At 37.0% G+C, this 25269-nt stretch overlaps 1 protein-coding gene across 1 annotated transcript; it reads left to right on the forward strand.

Annotated features, from left to right (window-relative positions):
• The first annotated feature begins 4034 nt into the window (after nt 1–4034).
• LOC134841228 (cell division cycle and apoptosis regulator protein 1-like) lies at nt 4035–25269 on the forward strand. Its single transcript, XM_063857072.1, has 19 exons — nt 4035–4111; nt 4183–4352; nt 4579–4691; nt 5940–6095; nt 9994–10053; nt 10132–10639; nt 11133–11488; nt 11708–11855; nt 12261–12612; nt 12842–12895; nt 13954–14296; nt 14601–14869; nt 17014–17250; nt 18497–18667; nt 21940–22068; nt 22342–22879; nt 23944–24132; nt 24548–24673; nt 24950–25269. Exons 1-19 carry the CDS (start codon nt 4040–4042, stop codon nt 25090–25092), a joined length of 4134 nt encoding a protein of 1377 aa, XP_063713142.1. The 5' UTR covers nt 4035–4039; the 3' UTR covers nt 25093–25269.

Consider the following 25269-nt stretch of genomic DNA (forward strand, 5'->3'; position numbering starts at 1 on the left):
AACCGATGTGAATCTAGTGACAGCACTAGGATTCTACAGCATGTTTGGTTCTTTAGAGTCACTATTGAATCTAGAACAGAAACATGAGATGGTCACAGCCATCAGCGTAGAAGTATTCCCAGGAGTTCTGCAGACTGAGCAGAAGTATATAGGAAAATGGAGGGAAGCAATCGAAACAGAGATGAACATCAGACACAGCGAAACTTATTGTAGACCATCAGGAGCACGATATTTGGTGGGCTCAACGTTGGCTCCAATGTGCAAGAGCAGATATCCTGTACATTTCGTAGCTGTGGACGTAAAGAGTACAAGAACGATTGTGGATCAAGCCTTCTCAGTGCCGAAGTGTGTGAGATTAGCGAGGATGTCTGAAAAGTCTTACGAGTTACTATGTAAGATGTTCTCAGCAATTCCAGAGAGAACCAAAGAAGAGTTGGAGTCAATACTAGGAAAGAAGTTCATGGGATATGTGAGCGGGAACTTCAGTGACTTCGAAAAACAGAAACAGGGAGGATCAACTGTCACAGATTACAATGCAGTAGATGAGAATGATGAAATCCACCGAGTGATGATGGAAGTGGAGCCATTGCTGGAAGCTTCGGGAAAACGTAATTGGAGGAGCATCATGTTGACGCATGATGAGTTTCCTTGCCACTGCTTGCTGCAGACCTGGTGGTATCCCAAGCGTAGTAATCTGATGTTGATCTGGGACTCTGGAGAGCTGCTCTCCATGGGTTTACCAGATTCATCACAGCCCGTAACAATAGTGATAGTGGGAGTTATGATGGCGATACGATGGCTGGAAGCTCATGTGAGAGAAAATAATAGACAAGAGGCACCAACGAGAGAACAATTGCGGAAATTAGATTGTCTGAAAGATTTAGATCTTTTTGAGACAATGTGCGAAGTTCTAAACATTCCGATGGAAGTGAAGAAGATATGGGCAAGAAAACGATTGATGCCATGGTTCAGAGCTAACATGACTGCATGGTTGTACGAGTATGCGAAAAAGCATATGTCGAAACATGGCAGAGTGTACAGTGAATATCAGCTGGACATTGGGGCAGGAGCTTTCAAGTGAGCTTTCGTGACTCATCGGAATGCAGTGACCACCGCTGTGAAAAGAATTTCCAGGACGAGCGAGCGTAGTGGAAATGAGAAGGCAGAGATGCTGAAAGAAGATTTGGAGAGAAACGTGACGTTGTGTCTCCACAACAGCTTCTGTAGAAACAGAGAATCAAACGTGGATCCCCTACCTTGCTGTAAACAGAGGGTGGAAGAGCAGAAGTGTTGGAGGACGGCTTCCAACAGCGTCAGGATAGTCAATGACGTGCTACAAGACACGGAAACCGAAAGTGCGGAGTCAGTGTCACAGGAGGAGGAAATGGAGCATTGACGAATGGTCGAGAAAACAAGAGGCAGCAAGAAGGAAAATTAGAAGAATTTAGAAGTTTTAGAACTTCTAAACGACGAAAAAAGAAGAGAACAAAGGGATGATGAAGGAAAGTCAAAACTCAGAATTGTTTTGTGTGTGTGAAAAACTCAAGTGAGAAACCAAGCAATCAAGTTGCAATTGAAAACTGAAACATTTAGTTGAGTTTTGAAATTGTTGCATTTATAAATTTGCATTTTGATTTTAACAGAAGTGGATTTAGAGACACTTATTATTTATTTAGAAAGGCTTAAGGGAAGAGTATATTTAAATATTCCAGCCTGCATGATTGTTTTTAATCACTTAGGAAGATTGATCACCTTGTGGTGACGTGGAAGGCTTGAGTAATCTCCTGAAGAGGGAGGTTGTTGCATTGTTCTTTCTAACCACAAAGTTTCTTAGTTTTAATATTCAGGACAATAAACAAGCAAGATTTCCGAAGGGAAGGAGCGTAGTAGGATAATTTTAGCTTGTTGGTTGGCAGGACTGTCCTGCAAGCCAACACCTTTTAAATATAAGAGAAGAAGTTTTAATCGGGACATTGACACTGGAAGTCAGAAAAAATGTTTTATCTTAAGTCATATCCTCAGAGTGCAGGTTAATGAGAGAATTTGAAGGCTATAGTGATGTAGTATGATGCCATTTATATTCTGCAGTGAGTCGATGTGACGTGGATAAAAGTAATTTCGTGCATTTTGTAAATTCTGTTCGATGACACTGTAACCATTTTACGAGTATTGCGCGATTCAATGAGGACATTGACCGGACTGTCCGGGGAGTATGTGACATTCGACCAGAATGGCCAAAATGCAATTTGTGCAGACTTCGAATTTTTAGCAGCAAGCCTTCCGAGTTAGTGATTTTGAAGGATTAACGACGTTAATCGGATGATTAGTAGAACGGTGAAGGTCAAGATATTCTGCTATTTTGAAATTTTAAATTTTCGAAGTGATGACGTAACATTTCTGAGAAATGCTGAAACGGCCATTTTTTAACAAAAAACGAGTGAAAAAAGACAACAACGTTAGTTACGCTGACGAGAACAACGAGAATCGTGATTGAAAAACAGCAGCAGATTGCAGAGATCGTTCCGAGTTGCAACTATTGTGCTGCTACAATAGTTGCAAGGCCGTTGCAAACAACGGTGAAGGGTAAGAAACCAGCCTTCCGGATTAGGAAGAAATCAAGATCAACGGGCTTGATTCAGCGGATTCAAGAATCCGGAAGGGTCTCGTGACGGAAAACTTTTATTGACTCATATGAACTTTTAGCATCCTGTCATGTCCTGACTTGAATTTAATTGATATTTGGATTAGTTTTGACAAGGATGAGGTGCTAAGAGTTGGGGGGAAAGGGTTGATCCATCTTCGATGGAGATGATGATTTTTATCTATTGAACAAAAACAATAGTAATATAATAAATAGTAGCCCTGTTTTTAGGAGTGACCTCGTGGTCTGGGGATACTGAGACCTAGCCATGAGCTCACTATTTTTGCATGTAATTCAGTTAATTTGAGCGTTCTGGTCGAAGCCGGAGAACAGTAACGTTTTTGTCGACCCGATGTAAGAAAGACCACCGAAAAGTACTGGCTTGGTAGAGACGGTGAAAAACATGCAAAGCTCTGTTTAGACGCTAGCCAGTCGTCCTAAGACTTAGTTTTGTTATCCGTCGATATGTATCTTCCGGGCGAATGTTACATGGAACAATCTGCCACAGGAAACAGTGCAAAGCAAGACCATCGACGAATTCAAGTGGAAACTGGACAAACATTGGAAAGCGATTGGAATTGACATGTACGAATTCGAACGGAGATAGGAAAAAAAAACATTCGTAATGACCACAAGAGGCACTGCCTAATGGTCATAAAAACTTGACTTGACTTGAACATGGGGGCGTTCTTATTTCTAGAGTGGGGGAGGGGGGTGGTTTTTTGGTAGTAGCTTTCAAGCTGTAACACGGTTTGTAGTCTCATGTCGCAAGTGAACCGAATTGGATCCGACCGCTTGAGGTAGAAAAACACAAGAGATAGTGTCCCTGACTCTTGAGCCAATGGTTATAAGCCTATTTTTCTTAACCTGATATGTGACTTAAGTAGGCGACTGTTACCGATGTACAGTATATCATAGTCCTTAGTGGGTTTTGCATTCACATCAACTGGGACCATGTACCTTTCAGCTAGCTGTAAATCCTCAACAACAACAACAAAAAATTCACAAATGTCTTTCGCCGATTTAGTTGAGGATGTTATCGTATGTAGTCAATTGTTATTCGCCTCAGTCGCTGTCTCGACTGACTTCCAATCACGGTCAACTTTTCTCTGAAGTTTTAGATTACGTATTCGAAGGTCCTCCGAGCTGAAACTGTCGTTCTAGATGAGATGGCGTCTCGATTTGAGATGGCGTCTCAATTTATCTGGAACGCAAGTGGTGCATAATTCTGCTTCACCTGTCTATCAAACATTGTTTTTTTTTCGACAAAGTGGCGACGCCTCATTCTCTTTTCGCTAGTTAACAGCTCTAATAGTCATTTTTGACTAGCTATGCTTGCTATTGGTGCGAAGCATTTTTTCACTTATATGTAAAGTAAGCTTTTCGTATTCTAGAAAAATGTGGAACTCAAACCAGTATTCAAATTATGGGGGCTCAGGTGGATATCATCAAACTTCGAATTACGGAAACGTTAGTGTAATTATATGATTACTCAACTATGAACTTGCTGATTATCTTGAAAAAATTTATTGGATTTATAGAGCTATGGTGGAGGGCGCTCAACTCAGAATTATAATCGATCATCACAATCACAAGGCGGAAGTAGTGGAGCCTACAACACAAGTACAGCTCCGCGTGTTTTTACAGGCCACGTAACGAAGCTGCAAGATTCTTTTGGCATCATCGATAAAGATGTCTTTTTTCAATTCACGTAATTATGCATTCAGTTGCTCAGCTGTTTAAGTAATATTGATAACAGAAGTTTTTTTAAAAAATTTCTAAATTGTATGGATTTTACGTGCGAAAATTGTTCTCGGATGTATAGACAGTTTTTTTCTATTAATTGCTACACTGATTTGATGAGTAAGCTCCAAAAACTTCATTTTATTATGAATATGCTGAATTTCCTACTTGAGATAACATGGTGTGTTGTTTAGTGTTGTGAAAGGGAAAGTTCCCCAGCTGAATGATAAGGTACTGGTGGAAGCAGTGTTCAACGACGTCTTGCCTTTCAAGTGGCATGCCACTAGTGTGCAAGGACTGGGACCAGGTAACTTCGTTATTTTTCCGAACCAACATCAATGAGTGGAAAGGTCAATTAAATCATTAACTGAAAAGGAATTGAGTTAAGTTGATATTTAAGTGTGTAGGAACGGAATGAATTTCCACTAATTTAGGCCGTTTTTTTCTAACAAAAAATTGCAAAATAGTTTTTTATATATATAAAAGATCCCGGAAAATCAGTAAGCTTTAATGTGAAATATTTTTTGCGTGTCTTTGCCATTCAAGACGCTACCAGCCCTGCTACAAAAACTATAGTCCCTTACACAGTGATTATACTACTGTAGAGAAGGGGGCTATAATGGGAAAGACTAAGTTTGCACCATTTATTTTGAATAATTTTACACTGGCTGCTGTTCAAATTGCATTGGTTTGCCTTGAACTAATAGTTACCCTTGCGATAATGCTTATTAAGGCTGTTCACGGACATCGTACAAGACAAAGGTAGTAAGTTTTTGTAGATGGAGCTTTTTGGACTTTTTTTCATATAATTTTCAGCTTAAGTTTTTGAAACAAAAAGCTTTCTTTTTGTTCCATTCATTATCTTTTAATGAAGTTTTAATTGTATCGCTGTTCAACTTATAGTGCGTAATTTTAATTGCAAATTCTTAATTATTTTGCCTGTTTCAGGAGAGATGGGTCGTAAAAATAAAGCTTAAAAGATTCATAGATTGATTTTTGATGTCTACTGTTTCGTTTTCAGCTTGACGAGGGTCGACTTTATTTTTTTTGCCTCAGTTTTCATCCTATACGGACATCTTTCGTGACATCTCAAGAACAGCCCTCAAAAATCTAAGATACTGGTTTCAATCGAAAGGACAGTTTGAGAGCATTAAGGTTTCATCTAAATCTTTTGAGGACTAAACTTTTTTGTAGTCGAAAAATACGGTTAAATTTTTTTGTTCGGCAACGAGTGTCCGCTCAAGAATTGGCGGCTTTGTTGCAGCCTTTCTACGGTTTAATTTATATTTTGTTCGGTTAGTTTGTAATGTTGTCTATGTATTTGTTGTATCGCAAGTAATGCTTTGTGGTGTCGAAAAAAATGCTTTGCTTCGCCTGTTTGTATTTTTTCTAATGATGCAGGTAATTCAGTTGCTAGAGTTTTAATCGTTATTTTTGCTTTTCTATGTTTCGGTTCTCCTGAAAGTAGTGGTCTTCATTCATTTTTTTTAATCTTAAGTAGTGTGAAGCTCTGCTTCGCCTGTTTGAACTGCTCTAACCAATTTAATTTATCCAGGTAGTGGCGGTGGTAGCAGTGGGTATGCTGGAAGTAGAGGGGCTTCCTCAAATGTGCAGAGATCCAGCAATGGAAGTGGATACCACCAGCAACCAACTGAGCATCTTGGCAGAAGCTCAGGCTCTGTTGCCTCGAACTATAGATCCTCACAGCCCGGTAATTATTCTTCCAAGATTATATTTCTTTGATTTTATCCAGCATGGTTTCCTTTTCGAAAGTACAAGATATACGACCTGCGATGTTTTTCTCACTTAATCTTGACGCAGAATTCGAAATGGCTTTCAATATGAAAATATCGTGATGCCCATTTTCATCAGATATTAAATCTAAAAGTCCTTTACAAAACCAATTTTTTTCTAGATAATCACTGTTGCAAAAGGGGAATTGAATTTTCAAGATGTAAATTGAAATTCCATCTGTGCGATATTTCTTTGCCTAGTATAACTTTTTAAATAAATTGAAATCTAAATGAAAATTGTGTATTCAAATGGACATCGTTAAAGTGCTCTTTTAGTTTTTGATAAAATTGAGTTGACTTGAGCAAACTGTGCCAAACTGGTTGTTGTACGTAAAGATAGTAATTATTTGAAAAAAAAAGTATTTTGAGTTTTAGTAAAATAGGGAAACGAAAGCCAGGATTTTTCAAAAGGCGCCAGTTTTATTCAAATTTCGTAGTAATTTTAGTGAGAGTTAATGTTTGCAGTGATTTTATGGTTCTTATGGTTTTTCCTATCAAGTCTTATGGTTTTTCCTATCAAGTCGGTATTTTATGTGTTTTGTGAGCTAGATTTAACTTGTAGGCTAAATCAATTTATGAAGTGTCAACGAAGAAAGAGTTTTTAGGAAAAAGTCTTTATAATTTGAAAAATTTGATTTTTTTTGGCGGTTTGAATTTGATTTCTTTCAAGATTCAATACATCTGCTAAGGGGAAAGCAATATACGCTCTGATTAACAGAAATTGAATTGTGCGAAAATACGCGAATGAGTTAGCTTCACTTATGGTATAGAATTTTCAGAATTTTAAGCGTAAAATAAAATTTACCCACTGACTCAGTTTTCTCTAGTTTCGCAAGTTTATGAAGAACATTTCCATCAGAAAAAAGCTTTAAGGTAATTAATGTATTTTTTTTCAAAATTCGACAAGTGAAAAGTATCATTTTTTCGTTTTCCTTGCTCATTGATACTTTTCCAACTGTCGGTTGTTTTTTTTTGTAACATTTTGCTCAGATAACTTTGATTAATTAATTTTTAATTGGGAAAGTGTGATTTAGAAGAAAAATCGATGTCCAGAAACTCGGAGTGCTGAAATTTTTTTCGAAATCGGGAAGTTTTTGATAAGTTTTCAGTCAGAGGTTTCACAACTATTTTGTTTGAAGTGTGTCTGAAGTTTATTTGAAGTAAGTTGCGCCAGTTATTTGAAATAAGTTGCCCATCTGCGCACAACAAACCAAGCAAAAACTGAAAAAACTCTTTAAAAAGTTTTTGGTTTAGCAAGCAACTGTTTGAACTGTGCCAATGATTTGCACTCATATTTAGCACTGCGATAAGCAAGGGTGTTGAAACCAGGTGCTATACTTAGCAATTTTTGTTCACAAAATTTTGCACGTGAAAATTACACGTGCTTCAACTTGCTTCATAGTATATACAAAATCAATAAGCTATCCAGCTTATTTGGTGTAGAGAAAACGTTCCTGCTTGAAACGAAAAAGGCTTTGAGAGGAAAAAAATCGAAATTGTTTTTTTTTTGGTTTAATGTTTGTCCGTCTATTGTTTTGAACGTAGTTAATCAAGTCTTGCTGATTGTTTTTTGGGAAGTCTTAAATTTGTTCACGCTTAATTTTGATTTTTGTGGTTTGACTTTTAGTTTGCTTTAAAGTTCACTTCATATTTTCATCACAACAATATGTTTTTGTGTCTGGTTTATGGCACAGCAGAATTCTCATTAGATTTATTTTTTGTTTTTTTCATTGTTTGATCCTCTTAGAGCTAATTTTTGCCGTTTTCTTGCTTTTTTGCGAAGTTCAACTTCACCTTTGTGTAAATGTTAGTTTCAGGGTTTGTATCATTTTTGCGATAGTGTGATTTGTTTTTTTTGTTTCTCTTTGCAAAGATATGAAAGTTTCGGTAAATCTAGCTTTTGTGGACATTTCCAATTTTTAAATCGGATTTTTCTGCTATTTTATCATGCTATGTGTTGTGCTGCTATGCTATTTCTTGAGCTTTTTTGATTGAGTTTTTTTTCCATTATTTCACTTATCTTACATTTTACTTTCATTTACATGAAATATTCTAGCAAGTGCTGAGGGAGTAGAAATGAATGGCGTATGCTTGGTCTTAGTTTCTAGCTTGTTAGCGTTTTAGTTTTCATTTGATTCGAGCAATTTTTTGTATATCGATTCAAGGTAATGCTGCATAAAATTCCGAAAGTTTCGGGAAAATAATTGTGATTCAATTTTGAGTTGCTAGTTGTTTGTCTACCAAAGCATTTGACGAATACCGCTTGAGATTCAAGTATGTGGTCGTTTCTGGCTTATATTCTTGACAATCTATATGCTTGCGACTAGGAGGCGTTATCAAAACATAACATAGTTTGTTATTTTCAACTTTCTTAACAAAGTTAAGTAAATCAGTCGACACCCTGCCTTAAATTCAATTCCAATGACTCTTCCGGCTCATTTAGCCCAAACGTAATGCTCAAGCTTGGCTACTAAAACAAAGCCCGTGTATTCGACTCTGGGCGTAATCTAATTTTTCTTTGCGCACTGAAAGTTTTCTGCTTTTGAAAATCAACGCACCTATCTGCTGTGCAAACGTCTTCTCCATCAAAATGTTTCTTTTTTTCCACAACTAAGTCTGGTATGTTTCCGCACCACGCACATACAGCTCTTGAAGGCTCTGCTATCTTGACCATTTTAGAACACCATATCTAAAATGTCTTCTTTTACAGCTTCTAGGATCTTGTATGACTTTTTGCGTTAAAAGATTTTTTCGGCTAAATTGGTTTCGGCTTAAGTTATGTTGGTTTATTGGAAGAGCGTAAATAGTGGGGGTTAGGAAATTAGACGATAAGCAAATAAGACGTGACCAACAAAAACGAATTTATACGTTAAATTGTTTTTGCAAAACTAGCATTTTAGACGGAAAGCAAAGGGCTAACAAATTTTATTGCTTAAAACAAATTTCATAATTACAAAAATAATATATGATCCCATTACATATCAAAATATTTATCTCAATTGATTTATAAAATCTTAATTTCAAGATTATAAAACATTTTTGAATTGCATAAATTATACAGTTGCGGCATGTGAAAAATGCGGAATGTGAAAATTGCGGCATGTGAGAAGTCGATGTGCATTTAAGAAAGCTGAACAAAAGTTAATTGTAGTCGGTAAACAAACTTCAGACACGAACAATACAGTTACGTCTAATTTCCCATATTTGTAATTTTGCATCGACGTCTAAATTCGTTTTTGTTGGTCACGTCTAATTTATTGGTGGCGTCCCTCATGCTTGAAGGACTGAATGCTTGAAATTTATTTAAGCTTACTTTCAGCCAATCAGAATTGAGTATTCAAAATCTCAAAGAAAATCGTGAAAATCTCAAAGTAAGAAAATAGATCCAGGCGATTAGTGTTAATACTGACCGATTACATAATAAGCAGATGACTTTTCAAGACTGAAAAATTCTTATGAACTTGAACTAATAAATCTTGATGTTTATCGGAATAGTATTGCGGTTGTAGCCCGCAATTTGTAATATTTTTGATTATTTTCCACTGATTTAAAACATTTTCTGTTAATATTGACTTCGATTTTGTGAGAAAGGCATTTAGCCTATAGGAACGCTTAGCGATTTTGATTGGTTGAAACTTTTCAAGCATTCGGTCCTTCAAGCATGAGAACCATCCCCTAATTTGCTTTTCGTCTAATTTCCTAGGCCCCCTATTTTGTTCGCTCTTATGTAGGTCGCGATTATTTTTTGTTGTTTTTTTACGGAAAAGTCTTGAAATTTGTTCAGGCTCAAATAGCAGAAGGTTTAATTATTTACAGATTACTCGAAGAGTTCGCGGTATGGAGGGTCTTCTCGGTATGACGTATCCCCCGAAAAATGTGAGTAATTGCATAATAGGATCTAATTCTTAAAGATGCAAATAATTAAATCAATTTATTTTATCATTTACGCATCAGCCTACTCGGGCAGTTCTTACCGAAATGTGAGCAGTAGTGGTTACGACAGCCGAAGTTCTGGAGGTGGTAGACGAGATGCCACTTACGATTTCAGCAGTGGGCGCCAGGACGCCAGAAGCAATATTCGAGGTGGCGCAGCAGCTGATTCGAGAAGCTATCGATACGATCGTGAGGATAAACGTAGCAAGGATTATTCCACGGAAAAGGTATCAACTCGAGACGATTATGATAAGTCTATAAGACAGGCGAGACCTGCAGCAAGATCTCGATCTCCTCAGCGAGAGCCTTCAGTTGAGTATGTCCGCAGTAGTGGATACCAGTCACGAAAACGCAGTCGGAGTAGGTCGGATGCGAAGTCGACTAGTCGATATCATTCAGTCAAGTCCAGGGACGGTAGCGTTTCATCAAGTCATCGAGATCGAAGCTCGCGAGAAAGAACTACGGGCGACAGTTTCAAACGTGTCAGTTTGAGATACAGTGTGAAGCCTCCTCGGTTTGCTCTGAACGTGTAAGTAACGTTTGTTACTAATCGACTGCCTACTTAAATGATAATTGCTAGAGGCCTTTTCAAGAATCAATAAATAAGGTGAAGACACTGATTTAGGTCGCGTCCGCATAGTTGTTCATGCTCAAATTTGGTTCGTCAGTTACGCTCATTACGCTCCCCAATTACAGAAGTGGAAACGGCGCGAAGAAACGCGAATGACCTTTAGTTTTTAGAGTGGATTTTAAATTTAAGGTTTTCCAGTGGTATAATGAAGTTGCTTGTATTGGTCAAGTTTTCTCAAATTGAGTCAAGTTTTGAATAGTATCAATCACAAAGATTCTGAAATTGAGAAATGTTCGAAAATGACTCAAAAATGATGTTTTTTTTTGGTTTCTCTGAATTCATTGACGCACTTTTCCAATTTTTGGTTTTTTGGATATGCGTCTCATGTAAACGACACTTCGACCTAGATGAATTGATATCATTGGGATTTCGATTTACATTTAATTTTCAGCGATGGTGTTGACTTCACTGAAATGCGACGAAGATTCGAAGGAATTTCAGTCCCCTCTAATTTTGCGCATCTTAAGTTCTCATACCAGCAAACATTCCCGATGGGTAAAAAGAGTATGGGACTCGGACATTTAGTTCGATATCACATTATGGATCCATCGGCGGAAAATCCTAGTGGAATGAACGAGGTTGCAAAGATTCCCGAAGACTGCAATTCAGAGGTGTTCGTGTCCGTCATGTTGATGGGATCCCAGTCTTTGGATGATCTGTACGCTAACTGCTGCAGGATGTCGGGAAATTCCTCAGACAACATGCAACACATGACTAAAGTGGTGTCATTCTTAATGGGACAGAAATGTGAGTTTGAAAGCTAAACAAATTGACTTTTTCTTGGCAAGGCATGAAACTTCATAAATCTCTGAATATTCTAAATAAATTAGCCTATCAGCGCATCACCTTTAAGTTTGTTGATTATGAGCTGACGAGCGAGGAAATTTTTGACTTTTTGTCAAAGTGTTGCATCTGTAAATTGTTCAATAGTGTATGATTGCGGTTGAGTTGTTTGCGTGTCTTCAGCCAACAAAGACTTGGAACTCGTGGGAGGAGAGTGGTCCCCCTCTGTGGACGGAGAAGATCCCAAGGGCAATCCGGCAGTGCTGATCAACACGGCTATCAGAGTGGCGAAGACTAAGGCAGGCATCGACTTGTCGAGATGCGCGAATTGGTGAGTCCCTCATTAACAAATAGCGTCAAACTGAAAACTAGTTAGACCTCAAGAATATTTTCCGGTGATTGTCAGTTCTAATCACTTTTCAGTGAAATTGAACCACTTGCCTGTCACATAACTCAGGCAGCTTCGAAATTTTCACTGGCAACTAATGACGTTGTTGATAGGAGGACAAGGCTTTGATTTGGTTTTTAAGTCCGATTCTCAATAGTTACTCTCAAAATTACGCATTAAGAGGTCCAGGCCACAAGATGTCAATCGTGATTCCATACCACATTTACTACCATAGGAAAGTATTTATTTTGCTCGGCGGATCCCGAATATTTTTTGTTACTGATGTTATTATTGTTACTTGTGTTGCTAAATGTACGATTGATATAATGACACGCCCTATTGCTACAGGTATACAATTGCGGAACTATTCTTTGTCAAGCCTGGCGATAAGTTAAAAGATGAACCTGACACGCTACAGCGCCGAGTTATCTTCGTGCCAGATATCTGGAACCTAATGCCAAGCGAGAGCGAATGGGAAGAAATAAAGGAAACGTACAAGCAGTTCGGAGAAAGCAAAGCACTTGAGTTAGAACCACCGCCGCCGCCAGCGACAGTTCAGCCTACCGAAGCAGACTCGGCCGCAGAAAAGATTTTCGATAAAGTTATGGAATCTTCCGCTGAAGATTCGGAAGTTGTCGATGATGTAACAGCATCCCAAGTGGAACATTCCACTCCTCAAAATGAAACATCTCCGCAAAAGGCATCTAAACATTATTCTTGATGATTACTTGACCGAACAAAACAGTTTTAGGTTTAGGTGACATGCAATAGCGTCCGAAGTGTTTGAGGACATTTGACGCTATATAGGTTTAGGTTCAACTGAGGTGCAATGTTGAGCTTTGTGAAAATTATTTTGATTTCGGTTAGCTGTACTAATCCTTAATGCGGTTATTTGTTCATGTCGCGCTGAGTATGAAACTTGTTTCTAGGGAAAAGATGGCGATGTCGGAACAAAGACTCCCCTGACTCCCACAAGCATGAAAGTAAGTGACGAGCAGAAATTCAACCTTCACATTAAATCAGAAGTTTTTGTTCACTCAACTGTGATTACACAACCAATGCTTGTGTTATAGTATGAACTATCTTTTTTTTCCAACCTAAGTCGCAAATATTGTTGCGATAAAATGTGTTCATTTTGATCAATAACCAGCTACTAAGTACTGCCAATGCTAATGATTTTAACACAGACTATTATTGTTCCGACTTTCGTAACGAAAGTAACGGAATATTTCTGCTCCGTATTTCTTAAGAGTATTGTTGTCCTGAGCTTAAATTTGGAAAGATATGGGGGTTTAAAAATTGCCAATCTGGGACAATAAACGCGCTATATATTTCGCGCTATTAACGCGTAAGCGGAGATTTAATCCGTCATAGAAATCGTTTCAAATTGCTTGAAGGAAGCTTATTTGCCATAATTTATTTGTTACTAGAAGCGAAATTTATCACTTTGTACTTGGCGTGTGGGGGGATGATTTTCACAAAAAAATCTCAAATTTTTTAAACAAAATTTTTTGCATTTTATTTTCTTTTTTTTTACATTTAATTTTTTCATGTCATTACTGCTTCATATGCCTTAAAAGGCAGTCGCAACATTCAGGCCTTCGCCCTGATACGAGCAGTCTTGTTTATTCTATATATTTTATAGACTGAATATATAGGTAATTTTATAGGTTGAATTACCTTCTGCGCTTGCTCAAGTTGGTGCTCATTCAATGATAAATTATCTATTTTGCTGGATTTTTGCACAACTGGAAACAAATTTATTATAGTCCACCAACTTAACTCGCATATAAATTGAGTCATGTTAATTGGTAAGTTTTTTTTGTTTTCAAATTGACTTGTACTGCTAATGCGTCATACTTGGCGTGCGTCACTTAAGAAATTTTGTAGACTCAAAGTTTTACTCATTCAGTTTTTCCCGGTAGTGTTATCGGTCATATTTTTGCTTGTGTATGCGAAGTGCAACTTCGTCTCTGTGTATAACAGATATTGATGTGTTGATTGTAAAATAGTTAAAGTTTGAGTAGTACTGTTGGTTAAGGTTGCCGAGTTGAAATCAGAGTTGGCATCTCGAGGTCTGGACACAAAAGGACTAAAGAATGCTCTGGTGCAGCGTCTAGAAGAAGCAATTGCGGGCGAGGATGAGTCCAAACCAAAAGCGACATCCAACAATACCACAGTGACCCCAGCAGAAGCGGAAAAAGAGAATGGAGAGGAGAATATGGATCAGGAAGTGCAATCAGAAGAAGCGTCAATTGAGCCGAAAGCTTCGGATGAGGTCATCAAAGCGGGAGGAGCTGAGAGTGAGGAAGCAGTTCCTATTCAGGATGTGTCCGACCAAAACATGGAAGATGCGACTGCGTATGAAGAAGTGACATTGCAACGTAAGTTAGGCGTTAAATCAGGGGCGGCTAAAGGATTTTCTTGAAAATATTGCATTATATTTATCGAAAGTTTTGTTGATCATTTTTAAGGTCGACGAAAATGATTTTCCGAGTTCTATCAAAACTTTATAAAGAGTATTGTGCCTTAAAAGTTGCAACGTAGGCTTTTCTTAAAAACAAATTTGCGTGAAAAATTTGGTTCCGTTTTTCGGCGCGGACTCTTAGCTTATCTAAAACTCTTCGCTTATTTATCTTCGCTTAAGTAATATACGTTTAAAGACTATTGAATTCGATTTGTTTTTAGCAGACGAGACAGAAATGTTGGATGTGAGTGAAAAGGGAGAAGACGCCGACTTGGAGAAGAAGAGGGGCAGTAAAGAAGACGCAGAAAAGGATAGTGATAAGAGTGGTGGGAAGGAGAAGGGAGTGTCTGAGTTCCTGAAGGAAGAGGAGGATAGACAGAAGGAGGAGGCTGAGAGACTGGCCAATGAGATCAGAGAGGAGAAGGAGAGGAAGGAAAGAGAGGAGGCGGAGAGAGCGAGGGCCAAGAAGGAAGCGGACCGACTGGAAAAGGTAAGATAAAGTGCACGGTTTGCTATGGGCGATGTATTACGGTAATAGGCCCTTTTTCGAAAGCTCTTTCACCGGAATCACTGGTCTGCTACCAACGTGTCATGATGTTGTGATCGCATGGCATGTAGTTGTTAATCAAGATAATTTTAAAGCTTCTGTAGTGCCTAGTTACCCTTGCGATAAGCAAGGGTTTTGCAATCGGGTACTAGACTTTTTTCCCGTAAATAAATTTGTTCACAGGACTCATCTGGACTCGTGGAACCTTGCTTCATGATGAATTCAAATTTCTAAGTGTCTCATTCACGGCAAAGGTATTGAGACGGCAAATTTTTTGGGTTCGAATCTGACTAGGACCTGTTTTTTTTTCAAATGGTAAATATTCTGGTTCAAAAAAAAATTTCGGCCCATTATATGTTACCACATTAGTTACCACATCTAAGAATCTTTTTTTTTGCTATAATCAATTTTCTTTGTAGTCGCTTTGTTTTAGCATTTAACAATCTGGCCGAATGGTAATTTGTTTTTTACAATGATTGTAACTTTCCCAACTCAATTTGTCAAATTTTTAAATTTTTTTATCGGCTTTAAAAGTTTCGACTTAAGTATATCAGCCTAGTGGTAATTATCAATTCAAATACAATTAGCCATCCGGAGTATCTGGCGTAAAGGTGAGACAACTGCTTGAGACGCTAAGACCTGTTTTTTTGTCGCATACTAGAGTTTTTGGGCTGTTTTCCGTCTGTTTATTTTTGTCGGCTTACTTCCCGTAGCCTGACTTTTTGAAGATTCAGCTTTCTTCCGAATTTCTGTAACCCCCTATGGTTGAGACGACAAAGCCCGCGAGTTCGATTCCACTCGAGACCTGTTTTTTTTGCAAATAGAAAATTTTCGGCTAATTTAGATTCTTGTCGGTCTGCTTATTTTTATCGACTTAGTTCCGCAGAAATGATTTGTTTTTGAAAATTTGTTTTCTTTCTATCATTCCGAAAGCTGTGCAATTTGTCCAATATTTTGGGCTTTGTTGCATTTTTTTATTGACATAAACGTTTTTTTCTTGATTTTTTTTTCAGTTTTTTCCGTTTGATTTTAATCGTAACCATCACACTAGCGAGCTTGCGAGCCTTAGGTAGTGTGTTTGTACGAACCTTCTTTTTTTAAACCTAACTCGCAAATAAAAGTGTTCATTGAAAGTGTTCACTTGTATAGAAGTTTCACTTCAGCATTGGAAATTGCATATCATCTGTTCTCGGCTTAGTTTGTGGCTAGTGTTGGTCATTGATTAAGCGGCCGTGGCTGAATGGTTAGTTCGTGAAAATCATAATCTCTAGGTCGTTGATTCGAATCAGACGTATTCGAATTTTTACTGATTCGAGGCTTATTTGTACTTTTTTCTTTTGCACTTTATAGAGTTGCTTTTTGTCGTGTTCTCTCTAGTGTTTGCGGAGCGCAGGGTTCTTTTCCAGTTTCCCACTCCCTCGTAAAATTACAAAATGAAGCTGTTTAAAATTTGTTCACTCGGCATTTTGCATTTAAGAAATGTTTTAAAAGTTTTTCACCTGTTCACGCTGACACGTTTTGATGCAGTTTATAACAAGAAAAGTAATTTTTTATAAAGACTCATATTTTGAATTTCAGAAAAAATCAAAGGGAACACTGGAAAAGAGCCTAGCGCAGCTTCTCTTCTGTATTCATATTTGTATCGCAAGTGGTGCGAAGCTCAGCTTCGCCTCTGTGTATTAAGTGTAAAATAACGAAGTGATATAGCTTGATTTTTTTTCAGTTAAAAATTTGTTCACGTTCTAATTTGATTTATCATGGTTTGAATTCTGATCTTTGTTAAAAGAACGACAAACTCCACTATCGATCAGAAAAAGTGAAACAGTCTCGGAAAATGTGAATGCCTTCTTATTTCAAAAATGATTTTTTTGAATTTCCTTATTGTCCACAGTTTGAGCACTCTGCTTCACTTTGCTTTTAGGGACATAATATTTTTCCTGTAAAATGAATTCCTGGTACAGAAACTTATTACACGCCAAAAATTGTTTGAACAGAGTCTCATTCTGGTCGAATCGTTTGCTTGAAAGTTTTCTATGCACTTAATTTAAGTATGGCTAAAGAGTGTGAAATTTCGGCGCTGTTTGCAGGAAAGAAAAGAAAAGGAGGAAGAGGAGCGAAAAGAGCGAGAGAGGAAACACAAACAGGAGCAGATCAGGAAGATGTACCAGCTGCCGGAGAAGCCCCATCTGATAGTGCATCCCCCAAAGACGACAGGTGTCGAAGGAGAGAGCGACAAGGAGTCGGGAGGCGCCAAATTGAAGAGTGTATCATACAGCTCCCTACTGGACAAGGTCTACGCAGAGTCTAAGGAGGACGCCTTCACGGTTAGCATTGTGAAAAAACAGTGTAAAATTTGCTAGTAGATAAGATTGTTGGAAATTGGGAGAATCACAAAATGATAGACTTATTTGAGGTCAACAAATAAGGGTAAATTTTTATGGTTTCAAGTGTGAATGAACGCAATCATAACACTAATATGTGTTGATTTTTTGTGCGTAATTTCCGTAAGCAGTTAGTTGTTGCAGTTAAAATACAAATTTTTGGAGTTTGACTTGATTTATTCAAAGTTCCATTTGAAAGTAAGGCAAAATCAATTCGAAAGGAAGGCAAATAAAAAATTTAGCTATTGATCCAATTATTAAGTTCAATGCGGAGGGCAAGACAAATCAATTCGCGAGGAGGGAAAATTTGGCTTTTGATTTATTAAGTTAATTTCGAAAAGAAAATTTTACTATTGAATGGCTCTTACGTTAAAACGGCTCTAGCACTTGAAGTTAAAAGGCAAGTAGAACGCTCTAACGTGATTTATTTTTCTCTGAAATTTAAATGTTGAATATTGATTAAATTTCAATTAAAGATTGTATGAAACGCAACGAAAATTGTTGTATGATCACTCAAGCAAGCTTGCGAGTGCCTTTTCATAAAAGTTTTGAAGACATTGACGCTCTCAGCTCAAATGGAATTTTTTTAAAAATCTTCAAGTTTTTGTTAACTAAATGCCGAGTTCTGGATTTACCCATAATGCTCAACGCGTAAGCGCTACTTCTGCAATCAATTATATTGTTCCGTGCCTATTACTTTTTCAAGTTGAACTTCTTTAAAGGCATACTTCTGTCTTTTCTTTCATTTTTTGCCATTGCTCAATTATTTTTTCTCATGTTTTAAGTGGATGTTTTTGTCCATATTAATATATTCAAGTTGAGGTATATGTTCTGATCGCTGTGAGAAGCAAGACTAAAAGTTTGCAAAACTTGATTACATCGGAATAAGAAGTTTTCATCTATTCAGAGACTCGATTCCGGTGCATAGCAAAAGTTTAATTTTCACAGCTTATGTTTTTGCACTTTTTTTGCCTTTTTTGTTCTTCCCTGTTTGCGAATTGCAGCAACGCCTCTCTGTAGATATATGAAATATGTTGTTTCCGTTTAAGTTGGATTTTGAGATTTTATATTCGCCATTTTGCTGATTATGAATCCCATTTTTCCCACCGATTTTGGCTAGATAATTAGTTGAAGGGTTATAAAATAACTTGGTTTTGGGTATTTACAAGTTGGTCTTGTTTGGTTTTAGCTGGAGGTGTTCGCGGAGTGTCTGTATGAGATGTTGCAGCGTGACTTTTGTTACGAAATCTACAGGGCTCTGGAACATGCACCCGATCCAGAAGTGATCAAGAAGAAGGCGGAGATCGCCAGGAAGGAGCAGGAGGTCAAAGAGGCTGCTGAAAGGGCACGCAAGCAGGAGGTGGTTGCCTTTTTTTTTCTTAAAAAGGATTCATGAACGGATTAAAAATTACTTTATTAGGTCGATTTCTTTTTTTTTCTGCAAAAAGTCTAAATTTTGTTTCCACTTTGATTTTGAGTAATTAACGTAGTGGGTACTCTTATATAGGTATTGGTGATTTGTTTGTTGTTTTTTCAGGAAAAACTCTTAAAATTTGTTCCTTCAATCTAAAAATCACGGTGTGGAAAGCAGAGGCTATTCCAATGCTTTAGTAGAGAAAAGTTTATGAATTTAGTAAACGTCAAATTTTTGATCAATTTTTGGAATCTTTTGTCACTTTTTTTCGAAAGCTACCCAGCAAAATCTGAGATGAAGACATCAATTAAAAGAGCGAGTAGTAGTTTCTCCTGTAAAGTCCATTGTTTTAAAATTTTGAAAATGATGCATTTCCGTATCAGTACAATATATGAATAAAGGTATTAGAACAGGTGGATCCAGCATTAGCTGGGCCACTAGTTTACTTCCAAGCGACCGTTTCAATTCTTTTTTAGTCGAATTTGTGCTGCATAACATTGGCAATTTGATAGAAACTGTAGCTGCTTTAGTGGTGGCTAGTATTAGTAAAAGTACAAGAGTTGGGGAGCAGTTGTGAGAACGTAATCTCCTAATCTCAACTAACTTTTTTCAAGGTGTTTTTTAATCTTCTCCTTATTTAGTTTGTTTTGCCTGTTTTGAGCTCTTTTGCATTTTCCTCGCTTGTGTTTGCGAAGCACAGCTTCGCCTCTGTTTTTATTATTTAAATTGTATGTTTATTATCGTTTGCCGACGAGAATAAAAAATACACTCCCCAAAAAAATGTGTGAATTATTTCCTGTTTCAACAATCGATTAAGTTTTAATGTTTTACCGACTGGAAAAGTTGCATGTTGATCCAATTTATCAAATTGGGTTAGTTTTTTATCAGAATGTGTCAAACACAAAAATGAAATAGCTGTAAGATTTTTCTGTGAGTGTTCAGAAATTTTACTTTGAAAGTTGAAAACCTTCAGAAAATTTTTTTTTTCGTTTTCCTTGTATCCATCCATTCTCTTTTTAAGAGTCCATCAGAGTCAATTCAGGAAAATTTTTTAGAAGAACTACTACAGAAGTGAATTCATACATAAATTTTAATGCATTTATGAATGCACTTAGGTATATGTGCGTTTCTTGAATTCAATTCAAATTCATCAGGTGGATTTTGCTCTTCAATTACGAAAATGGAAATGGCGGAAAAAATGTGAACGATATGATTTGAAATCAAAGAGTTGCTCATTGATCCAGTTTTCTTAAATTAGGTTATTTCTATCAATCATAATTGTCAGTCATAAAATGTTCTTGAAGTTCAAGTAGCTTTGCGGCCATATGTTTTTTACTTTGAAATAGTTCTAAGGGATATATGTTTTTTTGTTTCCTTGCGTTCATTGACTCTTTTCTAACTGTCTGTTGGTTATGTTTTCAAAATGTCTGTTTGTTATGTTTTCTACCAATCTCAAAAACTTATGAAAATTTTGTGATGTCAAAAGCGAGTCTAGAATCGGAAAAGCGCCCAAAGTAGTGAAAATTGAAGTCAAATTTTTTTTATACATGCTATTCGACTTAAATAAAGAAATGAAACTGTATGAAGCTAATTAATTAGTCAAATCTAGATTCGGTCGAATAGTCATGCCTCAATTAACCATCCTGTTACTTTAGAGCCGTTGAACGTAGTTCAGATTTTTATACAAGTCGTGATTTTTTTCAGGAAAAGTCTTAAAATTTGTACAGGCTCAAGTTCACTTTTTAGCGGTTTGACTTTTGAATTCATTTAAACTCAGTTCATTTCATTTGTAAAAAAAAAAGGAAGGCAAATTCACTATCGAGCAGCAAAAGTGTACAGGTCGCGAAAAACGTGATTGATGTCTATTTACGAAAGTGGAATTTAATCTTCAGATTTCCCTGCGAAATAGCAATTTTACTTATGGAACAGTTTTCTCAAATTTGATTTGTTTCGTCAAAAAAAGCCTAATTACACGAGCGTAGCATAGTGTGATAGTACGATGCAACTTTTTAACCAACTTAAGTCGCAAATAAAAGTGCTTACTTTTGGTGGCACTTTTGAGTTTGTATGCTGCCTTACCAGTACATTAACATGCGCTTTGACATCTGATTAGTACTAACTTAACACAATTAATGCTTTTTGAATTACTCAATTGAACCGGAAAAGCTATTTGTTTCATACAATAGTATAATAATAAAAACCCTATTTCGGAAATTTTCCAACTCGATATACTTTGCGAGCTATTCGAAATGCATAATTTATACTCAATTTAGTTTAATACATTTTAATTTGTGACATGCAAAGTTAGTGTCCTTGCCTTTATTTTATTACATTCCAAATTGTCATATACAAAATTGAGTTTTTGTGCATTTTAAAGTTCCGGTATCTTTGCAGCTTTCTCGCTTGTGTTCGCGAAGCGCAGTTTGCCTCTGTGTAAATCATAAATTGATCTGGAAATTCAAAGAGCTGTAAGGCCATCTCTTTTTTTGCTTCGAAATTTGACAGTTGAAGTTTTCTCAACCCACAAGTCAGTTTTTCTTTTCTGTTTCATTGTGTTCATTGAAACTCTTCGTTATCTTTTCAAAACAGTTTTTGTCTAAGTTTTGAACAGCCATTTGAACTTTATAATAAGTGCTTCATTTTGGCTTCCTTGAGTTTGTTAACCTTGTCTGCTGAATATACCTGATGTTTCAGAGAATTAAGTGGGAACACGTGTCTAAGTTCATTAACCTTTAGCTAGCCTGGTTAAGTGTCAGCTAACAAAGTGAAGTCGCTTTTTTAGGTCGTGTGCTTTTTTTGGTTTCAGGAAAAACTTATTAAACTTGTTCACGCTTCAATTTGATTTTTTTTTGAAGTTTGACTTTTTTCAATTCAAATATTGAACGCTCAACTTCATTGACTTAAGTTTTGAAAGTGGAGCTTAATTGAATAAGAAAATATCGTTTGACCCAGTGTTTTCTAATTGTATTAGTTTTCAGTCATGAATGACTCTTAAAATTGCAAGAGCTTAAACGTAATGTATTTTTTCTTCAACTCTAAATGTCAATTTTTACTACTGCCATTGCTGACATACGGTTGGTTATGTTGCTATTTTTTGCTATCCTGTTTATGCAGAAAGTTAGAGCTTGAAGATATCGAAACTTTAAAGAGAAATATTGCGCTCGTTAACATAAATCGTTATTTTTGATGACCTGAGCAAATATTTGGTTATGTTTCAGGAAGCTAGACTGAAGAAAGAGGAAGAGGAAAGAATCGAGGCGGAGAGGAAGGCTAAAGAAGAAGGCGAAAAAGCAGAAAAGGAAGAGAAAGAAAAAGAGGAAGCGGACGGCGACATTGAAGAGTCTATGGTTAGTGGACACTGAAAAGATTCATTCAAATTAGCTAGCAGTTGTAGAAACCAAATTAACTGAGAATAGACAGACAATCTTAAAAAACGGACAAACACTATGATATTCGAGTTATGAATAAATACTTTAGTGGCCTGAATTTATACACTGCTCAATAGTCTATTCTCCACAATGTGTTAATTTGTAGGATTCAATTAATTCTATTCGAAGCAAATATGAATTGTGTATTAATACTAAAGAGGACAAACAGTTAATCGAGAATTTCATTCTCAGGACACTGCCGCGGAAGTGAAAGCAGAAAATGGCGAAGAGAAAAATGAGGACACAGTGGCGAAATCAGAAGAGGACAAAGAAAAAGACGACGAAATTGACAATACTGGGCCTCCAAGCAACAAGCGACTGAAGAGTGATGCGGAAGCCACTGCAGTTGACGATGGCGACAAAGTCGAGAACAAGAAGATTTCGGGATCCAAAAAGGAGAAGGAGGAGTCTGTGAAAAAGGAGAGTGATGATAAAGTAAAGGAAGAGGACATAAGTGTAGTTGTTAAAAAGAAAATGGTGTCCAAAACTGTCTACCCACAGTTACTTCTGGCTTTCTCATTCTTCGATCGATCCTTCTCTGGATATATTAAACAGAGAGATCTGGAAGAGTGTCTGGATGCTCTGGGATTGGGTCTGAGCAAGGCCCAGCTGAAGTACTTGGTTGGTAAGGTGGCTAAATTGGACATGGTCAACTACCAGGACTTGACTGACGAGAAAGTGGAAGAAGGAGCGAGCTACGCGTTCAAGTATTACACCGACAATCCACTTGGTAAGAAATAACAAAAACTGATTAAGAGTAGTGAACGTAGTGACGACTCTAATATAGGTCTTGCTGATTTTTTTTTTTTTTTTCAGGAAAAGTCTTAAAAGTCTCTAATAATTACAGATGTGCATTCATACATTTGGGTATATACGCACTTTTTGAGTTCAAATGAAATTGATCTGCTGAAAATTACGTAAATAGCACTGACCAAATACGAACGTGGAAATGGCGCGAAAGTGGAATTTAATTTTTAGACTTCCAGCGGAATAAAAACTCCTTTTTTTTCAAGTTGGGTTCATGTTATCAAAAAAGCTCCAGTCATAATTTGTTCTAGAATTTCTTAGAGTTCAAAGGGCATCTATCAGTTTTGCTGTTCGATTTCTAATTTCTAGAAGAAGACGATTTCTAATTTCGAAAGTGGAGTTTAATTTTCCGATTTCCCAGCGGAACTCAATTTTGTATATAACAATTTGGAATGTAATAAAATAAAGGCAAGGACACTAACTTAGCATGTCACAAATTAAAAAGTATTAAATATTTTTTCAACAAAGTCAGTGTTTTTTTTATGTTTACTTGCGTTCATTACTCTTTTCCAATCTTCGATTGTCTTTGTTTTTTATGTTTACTTGCGTTGGTTATTCTTTTCCAGTTATCGATTGGCTATGTTTTTATAATTTCCAGTGAACGAAGTGAACGCACTCATTTAGGCCGTGTGATTTTTTTCAGGGTATTGTACCAAGTTGTTCGCGATTGGATTACTTTTTCAGTTCAGTTCATTTTCTTTTGTTCAAAGGCAAACTCCGCCATCGAACAGCAAAACTGTAAATTTTTTTATCTATTGATTCAGTTTTCTCAAATTGAACTAATTTTTATCAAAAAATTGTCAAGCATTCAAGACTTTCTTTGTAGTCATATGGTTGGGTTTGAAGTTGCTATTGCGCTACAATTTGAAATGTCAGGTGTTGTAAGTAACCCATAGCTTAGTTAAGTTAAGCTCAAATAATTAGCCCACTGGTTAGGCCGGGTTGTTGTTTAACTGAAGAAAGTGGTTTAGCGAATTGTTTCTTCAGGTAACACCTCAGAGTACAAAAGTGACCATGCCTCCCCATCCGCTGGCTCCTCGGCGTCTGTGAGTGGAGACTTTGTGCAGTTCCAGGGCACCACGGTGAACTTGAGGAATGTGATGGGCCAGGCGGATGTGTTGCAGAGTGAGAATGATGTGCTCAATTCCAGAGTGCTGGACTTGGAGAAAGACAACAGTGAGTAATATAACACAGAACAATGTTATTTGTTTTCAAGCAGTGACATCACAATAACCTATTTCATCTGGAGTTGTCTGAATGAACAATCATTGAGCGCACAGATCCGTCTCGCTTTTCAAATATTTCATTTGATTTTGGCAACACATTTAAAAGACCAGTGGTAAAAAGCTCCCAGATAATTGTCCAGTTTTTCCTAAGCAGTTGTTAGTAAAAGTACAACTTTTTTCAGCACTGCTTCGTGATAGGATAATATAGTTTATGATTACGCTAAATCCATTGGGCAAATCAGACCAATGAATAAAGAATCTAAGTGGGCAAAAATAGGGAGTATGAGCCGCACAAAGTGCATGTTTTGATGGCTCAGGGCGTTAATTTTTTTTTTTGAAAGTGAGGTATCCTTGTTTGTTTGCAGCTGCCCTGAAGAACAAGTTTGACATTGAGGCGATGGAGTGTGAGAATCTGAGGAAGAAGTTAGGGGAGACGAAGACCACCCTCTCCCAAACAGCCAATTCGAACGCCCACCTATCCAGGACACAAGGTACACATATTCACAATTAAGTTTCACTAGCACAATTATATCATAACTTTCCGATATTTGCCAAGAAAATTCTTAATGCACGGGTATTTATGGTAAGTATTTCACTGTTATTTAGCACGTTCAGGCCAAAAAACGTATGGGTGATGTATAACCGCATATTTTTATGTACTAAAGATTTGTACTGATTTTTCAATGAAGAACGCTGGTCAGTTTCTTCGCGGGTTTCTAAATTTTATTCAGTACTTAATTGTAGAAGTTTCATTTTTCTCATTTTAGAATCCCTCAAACGACTGATGAAGGACAACGCATTCACCCTGGAGAGTACCGCGAAGCTAATCAACAAAAAATTGGAGGACCTAGAGCCCAAAGAAGAACAGACAGAGAGTGCAGTCACTTCAGCAGAAGAAATTAAGAAGTAAACTCAATTTATGTTCAGTTAATTTAAACAACAAATTCAAAAAAAAAACTCCGTCTCGATTCGCAAGTAGTGACTGATATGTTATATCACTTCTGTTTAATTGATGATCTGTATGTTTGATTTGATGTACTACTACTGTAAATCTCCACGTGTTGCATATAATCCATCTTTTCATGCG

The sequence above is a fragment of the Symsagittifera roscoffensis genome, chromosome 3, assembly GCF_963678635.1.
Source record: "Symsagittifera roscoffensis chromosome 3, txSymRosc1.1, whole genome shotgun sequence".
Classification (NCBI taxonomy): Eukaryota; Metazoa; Xenacoelomorpha; order Acoela; family Convolutidae; genus Symsagittifera; species Symsagittifera roscoffensis.